Consider the following 14,087-nt stretch of genomic DNA (forward strand, 5'->3'; position numbering starts at 1 on the left):
ATGACAGCCCTCAGTGCCTTGTCCCCCACAGCCCTCCTGGTTTGGCAGCCTTCCCCAGCGCCCAGCCCAAGCCCAGCTCCAGCCATGTCCCATGTGGAGGTTAGCGCATAGCCATCCTCTGCGGTCTGCCGGAGTCTCAGCTGGGAGAGAGGCTGCGCAGGGCTGGTCATTCCCCTCGATATAGGTACTGATCCCAGCAGGACGGAGCTGGTCACAAAGCAAAATGCATCCAGGAACATGAAACACAGAAGATGGTCTGTGACAAATGCCCGGGGACACCTTCCCAGTTGGTCCATGTAACTAAGGGCACAGACCGGCCTCCTCTCTTGTGCGCCTGGCATGTCTTGGTTCCCCTCCACAAGACCTGGCTCTGCACCACAAACCCACCAGTGTGTGTCCTCACCCTGCCTGCTCACAAAGCTTAGCTAACATTGACACTTTCCTCTCCTGGGCCCTTTCCAGCCCAGTCCAGCTGCTCCCTGGCTCTCCCCACCTCCCCTGCCCTCTCCCCAGTCCACCCAGCAGAGCAGTCCAGGCTGGGGGTGGCCCCGCAGCAGTGCCTGCCGCAGGTTGCTGCAGAGCTCTGTGTACACATACCACAGTCTGAGGCCCCCTGTGGGCACAGCAGCAGGTCCCCGCTGGAGGCCAGCAATGGCACGAGGGAACAGAGGCCAGAGACTCCTTGTCTCACCTTCTCTCGTGTCCAGGAGATCCTTTAACCTGGCTTCCTGCAGCTGCCCTGTGCCAACTCCTCTTTCCAGGATAGCACAAGAGTCTCTACCCTGGGGATCCTCAGGCAGCTCCTACTGCCCCAGCATACATAGGAACAGATTTCTCTCATTTATTCCTCCTTGCCAGCACACAATTGCTCCTTTGCTTTTCTCCAGGGACATCCCTGCTCTCTGGACAGTCTTTCCCCAGCGAGTGTATTGGCACTGGCCTGCCCAGCTGTTCCTGGACCCTCCCCTGTGCTCCACGTGGAGCCCTGAGCTGGTGGTGCTGCACTGCAGAGCGAGTGGGCTGTGGTTCCCCTGGACCATGGTGTGACTCCACACAGGCCATAGTGGTCAGGGTGGGGAGCAGACCCAGCTGGACAGGTATCATTGCACCTGACAACCCCTGCTAAGGGATGTGTGGCTGTGGATGATGCTGAGCAATCACAGACCATTCCAAATGGCTCAGGCTGTGTTCAGGTGTGTCCCTAGATCCAGACCATGGATTTTGATTGAAGGTGACATGGACCACTCTCCAGGCTCCCTTCCCTGTGCCTACAGGGTCCACACTGCAGGTATCTGTCACCAGCCCTGACATACATGAGACAGTCCCTGGCAGATACTGATCGACCATTCACCACTTCCAAGAGCACTGGGAACCCACAAGTGAGAACTGAATCCAGCCCTCATTCCCTAACACATCACCCCGTGAGCTCATTGCCTTGAGCCCATGGAGAGCCCCAGAAAAGCAACAAGCCCTTTCAGGATGAAAGTCCTTGAGCACATTCTTGGCTCCAACCTTGGAAGGAGAGCCCAATCTTCAAGCACTGCACTGAGGAAATCCCTTTATTACAGAAAGGCCATTTCTGACACAGTGACAGACATATTTATAGCAGTCCTCTGGGTCATACCCACTGGGTTTGTGCTTCTGGAGAAGTGGGATGATTTCAAACACTTCTGTACAAACATTATTATCACCAAGAGAATGGCTACAGCACAAGAGTTGTCTGAGTTATATTAGAAATCACTTGTGAAGAGGAATGGGCACTTCATTGCTGCTGAACTAGTACCAATTGGATCCGTTTCTTTAGTGCGTCCCTGAGCTCCTTGTTCCTCATGCTGTAGATGAGAGGGTTCACTGCTGGAGGCACCACCGAGTACAAAATGGCCAGCACCAGATCGAGAGCTGGGGAGGAGATGGAGGGGGGCTTCAGGTAGGCAAATAAGTCAGTACTGACAAACAGGGAGACCACTGCCAGGTGAGGGAGGCACGTGGAAAAGGCTTTGTGCCTGCCCTGCTCGGAGGGGATCCTCAGCACGACTGTGAAGATCTGCACATAGGACAGCACAATGAAAATAAAACACCCAAAGGCTAAACAGGCACTAACCCCAAGAGCCCCAGCTTCCCCGAGGTAAGAGTCTGAGCAGGAGAGCTTGAGGATGTGGGGAATTTCACAGAAGAATTGGCCCAGGGCATTGCCTTGGCAGAATGTTACTGAAAATGTATTAGCAGTGTTCAGCACTGCACTGAGAAAACCAGTGGCCCAGGCAGCTGCTGCCATTTTGACACAAGCCCTGCTCCCCATGAGGGTCCCGTAGTGCAGGGGTTTGCAGATGGCAATGTAGCGGTCATAGGCCATGACAATGAGAAGAGAATACTCAGTCGAAAGGAAAAAGGCAAACAAAAATATCTGGACAGCACATCCCGAGTAGGAAATTGCCCTGGTGTTCCAGAGGGAATTGGCCATGGATTTGGGGACAGTGGTGGAGATCGAGCCAATGTCAAGAAGGGATATGTTGAGGAGGAAGAAGTACATGGTGGTGCGGAGGCGGTGGTCACAGGCTACAGCCGTGATGATGAGGCCGTTGGCCAGGAGGGCAGCCAGGTAGATGCCCAGGAAGAGTGAGAAGTGCAAGAGCTGCAGCTCCCACGTGTCTGCAAATGCCAGGAGGAGGAACTCATTCAGGGAGCTTCTGTTGGACATTTGCTCTGGAGGAAAAAGCATTGACAAATTATGACAGGTTTCTCTGAGCAAATCTCATTCCACTCCTCATAGTATCCCCCACATTTCCTCTCTCCTTTACCTTCGTTTAGCTCCATTTCCTGACCTCTGGTTTGTGCTGAGTGTGCCGTGGAGAGCAGGGGCCTCTGTGCATGGACTTCAGATGAGTCAGTGCTGCTCTACCAGAGTATGTAAATGGAGGTGTCAAACTGCCCTGTGTATGTTGTTGGGATACCTGGGGATGGGCACCCTGAGCTGAGTAAAGAGAATTTTGTCCGGTGACCCAGTGGGAATATTCTCTTTTTACCACTGTGAGAGACAAATACAGCACTCATGGCAGCTGTGTCTGAAAGAGAAGAGCCTTGTGAGGGATTCATCTGCCCCAACCTTGCCCTCTTGAACAGAAATGTCTGTATCTGAATCAGTCACACCAGCTCTCACTCTGTCAAGGCAGAGAAACAGTGCAGTGAAGGCAGGGGCTGACCTGACCCTTTCTAGGCATCTCTGTCCCAGTCAGATGAACCCTGCCCTCACATTTTTACCATCTTCACTGTTTCTTCAGGCAATGTAGTGGGAGTGGGAAGTTACTGTCTTAACCACAGCTGAATCCTCTTCCTTAACCACAGAGAGCACAAGAGCAAGAACCACAGCTGCACAGAGAGGTGAGGAAACAAGGAGCAATACTGTGACCCTCCTACCAAAGGGAAAGCAAGGAGAGAGAGACAGACATGCACTCAGGAAAGCCTTCACCTTACCCATCTGTGCATATCAGATCCCACACGGCAACATTGCTGGACAGTCACTCCCAGCCCTTTGTTGTGCTGTGGGAAATGAGCATGTTGCAGAAGGGATGCTCCTCTCCTCTGCTGGTGCCCAGGCTGCTGGGGAAAGGGCTCATGTCCTGGACCCCATGGCCTTGAGGGCAGAGGCTCTGCTGGATGGGAGAGCAGACACGGGGGGCTAGCGTAGAGAAAGAGATCTGCGTTGAGGGGGATAACAGGGAGTTCTCCAAATTCCCCCTCCCACAGCATTTCTGTTTCTAGTTTCCTCTCGTTCACTGACTGTATCTTCACTGCCTGGAGCTTTTCCTCCTGAGAGCTGTTTCTCTATCCCGTGTCTTTTTCCTGTCAGTGCTTACAGACCCCATCAGAGTGGGGAAAGGGTTTTCTGAGGTCCTTCACAGACCTCTTGATCTCTCAGTGTAATGGTCTAGGAGTGTCAGTCCCTTTTCCAAACCTGACAGCTGCTTTTCCACTCCCCCAGCCCACAAACAGTAGGAAACTCAAAACATAGGCTTAGGAAAGCTCCTTAGCTTTAAGGCAACCCCTTCCCTGACATTCTTCTTGAAAAGGCCCCTTCAGGAAATGTCCTGCAGGGGAGCTAGAGCTGGGAGCAGCCCTGACCTATGCAGCACCCTCTCAACAGGAGAATGAACCTGCCCTGCCAGGGGTCACTCCTCACACCTAGAACTTTGCCCTGCAGTGCTGTGGGGAGTTCCCCAGGAAGGCTGAGTGCTGACCCTAGCAGGTGGCAGAGTCACTACCCCAGGCACACAGCACCCTTGCGTGCAGGGACACTGCTCTGAATTATAGCCCATGCAGACCCGGGTGCACTCCCTGCCTTCACACCCCTCCACCATGCCTGGGAGAAGGTAGCCGTGATGCCCTGTCCCTCTGATGGTGTGGCTGGGAATCCCTGCTCTAAGCACCACCTGCTCCAAACAGAAGAAGCTGGCAGAACCACCCTGACAGACCCTATCAACTGCGGAAGGCGCCAGCCTTAGAAGAACCCTCCGGGAACCCCAGCAGCGTTGCCCTGCAGCCAGAGACTTACTGTGTGCAGGGCTGTGAAGATGTCTCCCTGCAGTGAGCTCTCAGCCGTCCTCCCATTCCTGACTGTCTTTAACTTCTGAGTTGCTCATCTCATCCTGGTGCCTGCAGACAGTGCCCTGAGTCTTCCTCCTCCTTTAAGAGGAGCTGCTCCTGGACAGAGCTTTGTCTCTTCAGCACTTGCCAGGTTGCCATGGGCTCCTGCAGTCCCAGGAGCCACGCACAGCTCAGAAGCAGAGGCCCAGCTAAAGACGTGATTTTCTCTGTCCCTTGCAAACCCTCAAGGTGTTCCTGGGGCTCCAGGGCTGACAGTTCCTGAAAGGCAGCAGAGTCACAACCAGGAAATATCCACTGAAGTAGTCAAAAATGATCACCAATGGTCCTCTAGTAAACAATGGAGAGAGACTGACTCCAGCATTGCAGCTGGTCTCATCAGAGGACGGTTATCTAAGAGAGATGAAAATGTCCCACTCTAGAAGGCCCTGTTCCCATCTCATAAGAAGACAGGACACCTGGACAGGGCCAAAAAGGGAGTTGTGCTTCAGGGACTGATTTAGAGGAGTTAATCAAAACATTTAATGCCCACTGAGAAGCTCCTGGGATGGAGTGGGATTCAGTTCCCTTCTGTGTGCTCCACAGACTCACAGGAGGTTTATTCTTGCCCAAGTTTTGGGGTGCACAAAATGGCTGTCTGCAGGCGAGCTTCTTGTCTAAGCTCCCACTGTAATCAGTGCAGATGGAGGGAGGGAGTCAGCTGTACACTCACACCCCTTTGGACTTTTGAAAGGACAGAGGTGGTCCAAGATGTGTGCCACTGTCTGCTTGCTCTGATGGAACAACTGTGAGATCCACGTCCCTCTGGAGCTTCAGGTGGGGACCAGGTGGAGAATCTCCTTGGCCATCTGAAATGACACTCGATGCCTGCTACCCCCAGAGCTCCACTCACTAAGAAGCTCAGACATATGCAAATCCAGGCATCGCAAATAGCTTATATAATTCAGTGCAGACGCTGGATTTTATGCAATGAATATAGGCCTGCAGGGCCGTGTCAGATGCATGGGGTGTCCGGCCCAGCCACCATGTTTCTAGCAGGTAGAGCACAGGACCTAGAGGAAAATCATGCCCTTTTGGAGTGGTTGCTGGGCAAACACCCCAGGGCATCTTGGATTTCCCACCTGTTCCCAAACAAGGGATTCCCACCACTGCCTTTAGGCAAAGTCCATCCCATCCACATCCAAGCATGCTGCAAAGATGGAAGGCACATCACACCAAGGTCTCCACACATATGCCTACACTTTCAAACCCCACTAGCTCTCCTCTCCCGAAACCTTTGCTCACCCACAGTGTGGCTGGATTGCAGGCTGTTTAGACCCAGGGACTTTCTCAGTGGCAACTTGTCCTTCCTGGAGATCCAGTCATCTCCGTCACAGGCCCTAAGGTGCTGCAGAGTCCGATCAGGCACCAAACACCTCTCCTGCCATAGCTACACAGCCCAGCTCTGTTTCTCTCTGGCCTTGGATACTGCAGGGCCTCTGTTGCCCAGAGAAGCTGTGCCATCTCCATCCCTGGAGGTTTTCAAGACTGGATCAAGCCCTCAGCAACCTGGTCTCACCCCAAAGCTGACCCTGCAGGGAGCACAAGGTTGGGCTAGAGGCCACATGAAGTCCCATCCAGCCTCCAACATTATTGCATTCCTTCCATCAAGGGTCTTCTCCTGTCAATGTCAGGGAAAGCACTCAGTTCTCCTGACCATGGAAGTAAGTTAGACACACATATGATCAGATCAAGTAGCTTTCCTGTCCTGCTCCAGTCAGAGATGTGCAGATGCAGGGCTGCTTTGCAGGTTCCCCTGAACAGCCCTGATCACTCCTTTGCTTCACCTTTTAGTTTTCCAGGGGACCTTGAAAAACTTGGGGATTCAGCCAACAGAAACCTCAGGAAGTTTTACAAAGAGAAGTGGCAAGTCCTGCACATGGGGAAGAATAACCCTATGCATCAGGACAGATTGAGATCAGAACATCTAAGGAGTGGCCTGAGGAGAAGGGCCTGGGTGTTATGAGGGAGGCCATATGAGCCAGTGGTGCATGCTCACTGTGAGTAAGGCCACATGCCTATGGGGCTGCATTAGTAGTAGCATGGCCACCCAGACAAGGGGAGTTATTATCCTCCTTGACTCAGCACCAGTGTGTCCCATTTGGGGCTCCCAGGAGCTTTCCTTGGTAGTGGGAAGCAGCATGAAAAGAGGCTCAGCCCCAAACTGTAGCTTGGGAGGTTCATACTGGACATTAGGATGAGGAAATATCACTTGAAGGGTAGTGCTGTGGTGGAGCAGGCCACCCAGAGGCAGTCTGTGATCAGCCCTTGGCTTTGTGTTTCAAGGAATAGCCAGTGAGGATGGAGAGACATCAGGGAAGGGAGGGAGATCTTGGGGTGAGAGCAAGGTGAGGAAGCAGGTTGGGTGTCTACAGTCTGCAGGGACACAGGCACAGGTGTGGGACAGCATAGGACGGCCTGTGGTGGAGATGGCCAAGGGCGCTGCCAAGGCTGAAGGGCTCCGACAGAACTGAGGTCTTTGTCCTCTTGGCTATGGCTGTTGTCTCTGCCACCGAGGCCTACCAGGAGACACCAGGGCCTTGCTCCCCCTCACCTTTCAGGGGACCCTGAGAGGTGTTGTGTGTTTGTCCTGCACTCAGCATTGCACACCCTCACCCGCACACTGACCCCAGGAAGAGCCCTGGGCAATGCCTGGGGGAAAGAATCTCCCTTTCCAGGGGTTCCCTGTCCGTGCTTGGCCATTTTCCTTGATAAAACACATGAAGGGTTTATGTGGCATCAGAGCCACCTGCACATTTCCTTTGCCTACCTGTAACCAGGGATTACAATTTTCTGCTCTAATCAGCCCCTGGGGAGCCTTTGTTGCTAATGGCCCTCAGTGGGACCCAGTCATGCTCTGTGAAACTTTGGGGTTTGCTTCTGACTTTGATATCTTCGATGTTTTGTTCAGTCTCCTGGCAGTAGCTGAGGTTCATGGACTCAGCACCAAATATACCATGGGACCTATTAAAAAGCAAAAAGCCCTGACAAACCAGGTCTCTCCCTATAACTTTCTTCAACTCTTGCATGGCTAATTGTAGAGGTTTCTGGCGTGTAGCTGAAAGGTGGAGATGTCAATAATATACACGTATTTCTGCTTTTAAAGGGTTTTATTATTATTATTATTATTATTATTCAGCTTTCAGAATAAGTGATGGCAACATTCTCCAATTGATATCAATCCAGAGTGTCTCCTAATGAAGTCAGGACATGTAGAAAAAGCAGTGTCCCAGAGGTCAGGCACTCTATGGACAATCTTCCTCCCCATCTCCCCAACTGTGCTGTTTCTCTCATCAGCCACCTAGGCCTTACATCACTCTGGTTAAAAGCTACCCTTATTCCACTGAAGTCTGCAACTGTAGTTGCTGTAGTTCCTATGCCCCAATTCCCACCTGCTTTCCTTAGACAACCAGCTGCAAACAGATGCAGAAGGATTTTCTTTTAATTGCAAAGAAACAAAAAATAAAACCTGATATAGTTTCATAAAAAAGAATTACCCTCTTTGTCTGTATGCTAAGTCCAAACTGCCTCCAATGAGAACTACTTTCCACAAGGGATTGTCTTACTGGAAATCTTTTTGATAGATAGGAAAGGCTAGATGTAAGCAGAATTTAGGACTTGGCTTAAGGGACACACTACTGAAAGACAGAGCAAACTTTAAGCTCCCTGAAGCGCAAACCAACAGCTCGTGGGAATGAGCAAAGAGTTAGGGGAGGAGTCACAATGTTACAATGTTGCAATGTCCAGATAGTGCTGTAAAGGTGATGTTAGACTTTGTCAATTTAATCAGGACATGCGGAAATGGGAGAGAGAGATGTGCAGCTCCTGGGGTCCTGGGCTGTGCCAGGGGCTCTTGGAGATCTTGGACCAGGCTGTGTTTCTGTAGAAAAGTCTGGAAACCCTTTGATGCAAGCCCATAGAGAAGAGGGATTCTCCTGGGCACTCAGAGCAACCCAGGCAGGACCCAGGAATGCCGAGGGAAACCCATCCCACCCCTATGAAACTCACTGCTCTTCCCGGAGACCTTTCTTGACCCTCGGGCTGGGAGCAGGAGGGGGCATGGGGGCACAGTCATGTCCCAGACTTGCCTCCATCAGGCCTTCAGCTCCACAACATGTCACAGCTTCAAGTGAGCTCCCTAAAGCAACACTTCCCATGTGCTCGGTGCTTAGAGAAGACTTTAGGTAGACACACAGGAGAGAATGGGGAGAAAGGGCAGAGATGCCAGGGTGCAGAGCTGGGGCTCCCAGCATCATAGCTGTGGTCTCACAGGCTGAGTAAGCAAACCAACTCCTTCTGCAGTGACTTGGAAAGCCGCATTTCTGACAGGATTCAAGGTGAATGGAGTCTTCCTTCTGCAAGATTTGCCCCAGGACTGTGCAGAGACTACGAAGAGCAGGAAGGTCGGTTGTAGGGACGCTCTCAAGCTTCAGCAGCTGCAGAGCTGGGAGCTGGTCATCTCACACACTTCTGAGTGAGTCAAAATGCACGTCCTGAGGCATTGCACTGCCTCATAGACTCTGCACCGGAGCCTGGACAGCAGCACAGCAGTGTGTGGGCATGTCCTGAGAAGCCCAGAGTCATAAAATGTGGGAGATTCAGGATGTCAGGGCCGTACAGACCCCGGGAGAGCAAGGGTGCCTGCGGAGAGGAGGGCAGGGGGGCTGAGGAGAGTACCCAGGGGAGAAGTACAGCCCCAAGGTGACACTGAAAACCACAAGGACCAAGTGAGGCCCAGGGATGAGAAATGACTTTCCTCAGGCTCAGCCAGAAGGAAAGATGGGCAAATTTCATGGGAAATGGGAAAACTTCCCCACATTTGCTACCTGGCCTCGCCATGGCTTTGGAGCCTGGCAGGCTCCAGGGTCCTGGATAAGGGCCTCCGGATGATGTGTGTTAAGGATATGTTTGCTCTTTTCTGGCATAGCATCTCTATCTCAAGCACTGCCCACTGAGAAACCTTGCTGAGGACTTCTAAAAGCAAAGATCCTGCTTTGGTGCCTAAAGGAGGAAGGCTACGTCCTGTCCCACATTGTCCTACATCCTGCTTCCACAAAAAGAGCGACCCACAGCAGAAACCAGTTTTGAGGCTCACCAAAGCATCTCTGCCTGTGGCCACGCTTTGTGCTGTTTCATCCCACATGACTTGGATCTCAGCTTTGAAAAATGCCAACCCCCAAACCCCAGATTCCTGCACACATCTGCCCAGTGCAGTGACCTGTCAGTGCAGGGGTGCAGAAGTGACTTCTCCAGTGCTCCATTTGAGATATTTCACAGTTTTTGACAGTGTCTGGAGACATTCCTGAAGGATTTATCAGAAAATTATGGAAAATAACTGCAGTGAAGGGAGGTGGCTGCTTTCCAGGACATGAGGGGAAATCTCTCTGCTCTCTCCCTGGCTGTGCCATCTCCATGGCAGTGACCTACTGAGCCCCCAGATGACACAAGCTGAGGTCGCAGTGGGATGTGCCACATCACAGGGACGTCTCCCTGGTGTCATGGCAGGGAGGCCTCACTTCCGTATGAGGCCCAAGCACTCCTGGGCACTGCTCACACTCTCCCCATGGCTGCCCTTCATAGTGGTTCCATGGCAAGCAGAGGGGACAGGAGGCAGTGGGGCCACATTGGGGTCCCTCCCCAACAGGCAGAGGAGCAGGGGCGTGTTGGAAAGGAGTTGTGGGTGACGAGAAGGGAAGAGCATCCCTCCTTCCTGGCTGGAGAGGTGATCTGAGGGCAAGGGGGCAAGCAAGACGGAAGGTTGCTGGATGGACACCATCAGCCTGGACCACAGTTCCTTGTTCCCAGCGCTCATGTGGCTCTCCACTGAAGGTAAGGGCTTTGGGAGCTCCTTCCTGAGGTGTCGCACTGAGACTGTTAACTGCAAAAACTGCTGTGGTGGATCCCAGGCTGTGGGGGTGGCTGAACAGGGCTTGGGGCTGCTGCAAGAGCCCTGCCTGAGGGTCCCCCGTGGCTTGGGGGACAATGTGGCAGCCAAGACTCCTGGGTCCTGCAGCTGGGGTTACCCTGAGCCCCAAGGCTTCTGTGGGCCAACTCCATCACCTCTTGGGTGGGGGGGAGGAATCTACAGCCAGGTTTCCCTGGGAGTGGGTCCCCCTTTGGGATCTGGCTCTGGGAGGAAAGGGGTCCTGCATCCCACAGGATGCGGTGTCCTGCAGCTCCCGGAGGGCTCTCAGGAGCCTGCTGGAAATGCCTTTGCTGGAAATGGATCCTTCACCTCGTAATAAATCCAAGTCGTCTGCTTGTTTGGGAGAACCTCTGATCCTTCTCCCTGGATCCTCTTGTGCCTCCAACTTGGCACAGCATGTTTTGAGCTGAGATGCCATTACAGATGGCCACAGCCCCTGTCCTCCTGCAAATTGGGCTCAAACTTCTGCACCCAAAGATAGCATGTTTGGGAAAGCAGCTTGGAAACAGGTGGAGGCACAATCCCCACTGCAAAGGTCCTGGCTGATCACAAGGATTTTTCTCTGAGCTGTGGTGGGCAGTGCTGGGGTGAGCCCAACACAACCATCTCCCCCAGACCCCTCATGAGCCCACACCACCGCTCCCTAGTCCGGCCCTGGGGCTGCCATGGGCAGGGGGCTGGGGCAGGAGGGGCGAGAGGACACTGCCCTGCCCTGCCCTGCCTGCCCTGGGGGCAGCAGGACACTGCCTGCAGGCTCCGCTGACCCGGCCACCCCCAGGGCCCCCACACCGGCACCATGGATGCCACCAGCACATGCCCCAGCGCTGCCCCCCCGCACCCCACACGGCCCCCAGGGCGCAGGGCAGCCAGCAGCCCCACGGGGCCCCTGCCGCAGAGTCAAGCCACGCCGGGGCAGCGGCCGCGCCCCAGGGCCCCGCACTGCCTGCCCACAACATGGCGCCCGACCGTGGGGGAACGGGACAGGGCGGAGCTGGCCGCCAGGGCAGGAGGGCCCAGCGTTGCCATGGCATCATCCCAGTGCAGCCCTCCTATTGGGTGTCAGGAGGAGGAGGGTGGGCATCGATTTCACTGATGGCTCTGTCAGCCAATTGCAGTCCAATATGTGGAAAAAAAAGACGTCAAAGAAAGAGGTGAAAGCGGAGCGGGAGCAAAGCAGGCGAGAAGCGAGCGGGCAAGAGAGCGGGTGTGAGTGGGTTTGGTGGGTGCTGCGGGCGCGTTCAAATGGCGGCGGGTGCCCTCCCGCCGGGGCGGGGGCAGCGGTGCTGGCGCTGGGGCTGCTTTCCTCAGGGAGCTCCAGAAGGTGAAACCATGAAATAGGAGAATGCTCGTTGTCCTGGATGTGTGGAGGATTTTCTGGGTTTGTTCAGCATTGGGGAAGGAACCAGACTTCTGAGTTGTGGGAAGGCTTCTCCCTCTGCCTGGTACATGAGGCCCTGCTGTCTTCAGGTTCATGGTCACTGTTCCCATGCAATCCTGTTAGAAAATATTGCCAAGATTTACTTGCAGGCCTTTTTTCAGTTCCTGTGTTTTATGGGCTATGTGTAGAGACTGCCTGGGCAAAAGCTAATCTTATTTTGGGGTGTAGTATCTGGTACATAATGGGTGTTATGCTGCACTATGAGCATTGTGGGGCCACGAGGTGAATCAGGGAGGCCATTGAGGAGCTGGCTCAGCCTTGGGGGAAGGCAGGGGGAGCTGCAGGTGGCACCAGCCCCATGGTCAGGGTGTGGGTAGAGAGGTTAGCACTGTCTAAGAGAGCTATGCCAGAAAATCACCAGTGTCAAATCAAGTCTTTGTAAGTAGCTGATAGGCCAGCAGGAGACACATGGCTCAGCTATTGATGATGAGGTCACTTCTGCCTGAGTACCTGATAGGCCATCTGGAAGAAGAAGGCTTGTCTGTTGCTTGTGAGGTCACTTGTGAGTGATGAACTGATTGGATAGCAGCAGAGATGTGTCTGGAGAGGTGATTGTGAGGTCACTTCTACCTGAGTGGTTGATAGGGCAGCAGCAGGTCCATGGCTGGGCTATGTCTTTTTGAGATCATTTCTGCCTGAGGAACTGATAAGGCAGGATTTGGTTCATGGCTGGGGAAGTTATAGTGAGGTAATTTCTGTCTTAGAGGCTTCTAGGCCAGTGACAGAGATGTGGCTGTGAAGGTGACCGTGAGGTGATGTCTTTCTGAGTCCCTGCTAGGCCAGCAGCAGGCAGTTAGGCATGGGCATTGCTTGTGAGGTCTCTTTTGTCAGAGTAGCTGCTAGGCCAGCAGTAGTTGATGGCTGGGGAAGTTATTTGGAGGAAAGTTTTGCCTCTGAAGCCCATAGGCCAGCAGCAGGCATGTGGTGGGGATATGCACTTGTGAGGTCACCTCTGTGTGAGCAGCTGAGAGGTGAGGAGAAGACAGATGTCTTGAATGTTGGTGGTGAGGTCACTTCTGGGTTTGTTGCGTGTGCTCAGAGTCGGGATTGACCCCTGCCAAGCTCTACAGCAATACAGAAATGCAACTAATTAATCAAGCAGAAGTCGATGTTCCACACCATCTGACACAAATTTTATTCCACTCCGTCATCCTGAGTTAGTACCACTACATTTCAAATGTGGATGATGTTCTGTGGTGAACATGGAGATGGAGTTTGCCTTTCCACTTGTTGCTAAGTAGAAGCTTGAAGCCTCCTCCCGGTCAGCTAGGGAGTCCAAGTAGACTTTTGAGGCTGCTAAATGAATCTAGTGCTGGTGTGAGCAGTGGTGTTAGTAATCTCTTATTGGCAGGGTGTGTGTGCTGTAGAACTTGCCCCTGTCAAAACAGCAGGGAGCTTGTGAGATTTTCCTACAAGGTCTGAATGATGTCTCCCAAACGAGACCCGGTATACAGACATGGTGTCACCTGTGCCAAAAAGAGGGGTAGAACATCTCGGTGGATCTTCTGGCTGTGCTCTCACCAATACAGCTCAGCACAGAGGGGAGACATTTGCCCCTGACTGTTGTGACTATGTAAGGCCAGCAGAACTGCCAGTGACACTTCGATTCTTTCTTTCTTTCTTTCTTTCTTTCTTTCTAGGTTGCTCCACTCATGAGGTTCCCAGTGCAGTCCTAGAGCCCCTGAGGGTGGAGGCAGGATGCCAGGGTGTGTCCCTGTACCTGTCAACATCTTTGCCAACTTCGTGAGCCCTCTGTGAAAGCAGCTGCAAGTGACTGAGAAGAGGCTACGTATGGATGTGAAGGCTTCCATAAATGCGCCTGGCTTCCGTGGGTGACTTGGGGTGTGGGTTCACCTCCTGGTACCTCTGCTGTGCTGCAAATTCCATGTCCCACAATTGCTGTTACTGCCAGCCTGCTCAGCAAATGCTACTGTGTCCCCTCCTTTTCCTAGAAGGTTGTGATGCCATATAGGATGAGTCCAAGACCCTTATAATAAATGCCAGCATCTCCTGAGTGCCTTTGTGTGAGTGCCCCAAAGCGTCCGTAGCTTGACCTGAGGAAGTCTCAGAGCTCTTGGGCTGCTG

The 14,087-nt window shown here is 53.2% G+C and overlaps 1 protein-coding gene across 1 annotated transcript; it reads right to left on the reverse strand.

Annotated features, from left to right (window-relative positions):
• Window positions 1-1,762: 1,762 nt before the first annotated feature.
• LOC136993782 (olfactory receptor 14C36-like) lies at window positions 1,763-2,698 on the reverse strand. The gene has a single exon (XM_067308730.1). The coding sequence runs from the start codon at window positions 2,696-2,698 to the stop codon at window positions 1,763-1,765; it is 936 nt and encodes a 311-aa protein (XP_067164831.1).
• Between the last annotated feature and the right edge of the window lie 11,389 nt (window positions 2,699-14,087).

This window comes from Apteryx mantelli, chromosome 20 (genome assembly GCF_036417845.1).
Source record: "Apteryx mantelli isolate bAptMan1 chromosome 20, bAptMan1.hap1, whole genome shotgun sequence".
Lineage (NCBI taxonomy): Eukaryota > Metazoa > Chordata > Aves > Apterygiformes > Apterygidae > Apteryx > Apteryx mantelli.

Bases quoted from the DNA above. Each gene is read 5' to 3' on its own strand.
- LOC136993782 (XM_067308730.1), bottom strand. From the start codon at position 2,698: ATGTCCAACAGAAGCTCCCTGAATGAGTTCCTCCTCCTGGCATTTGCA.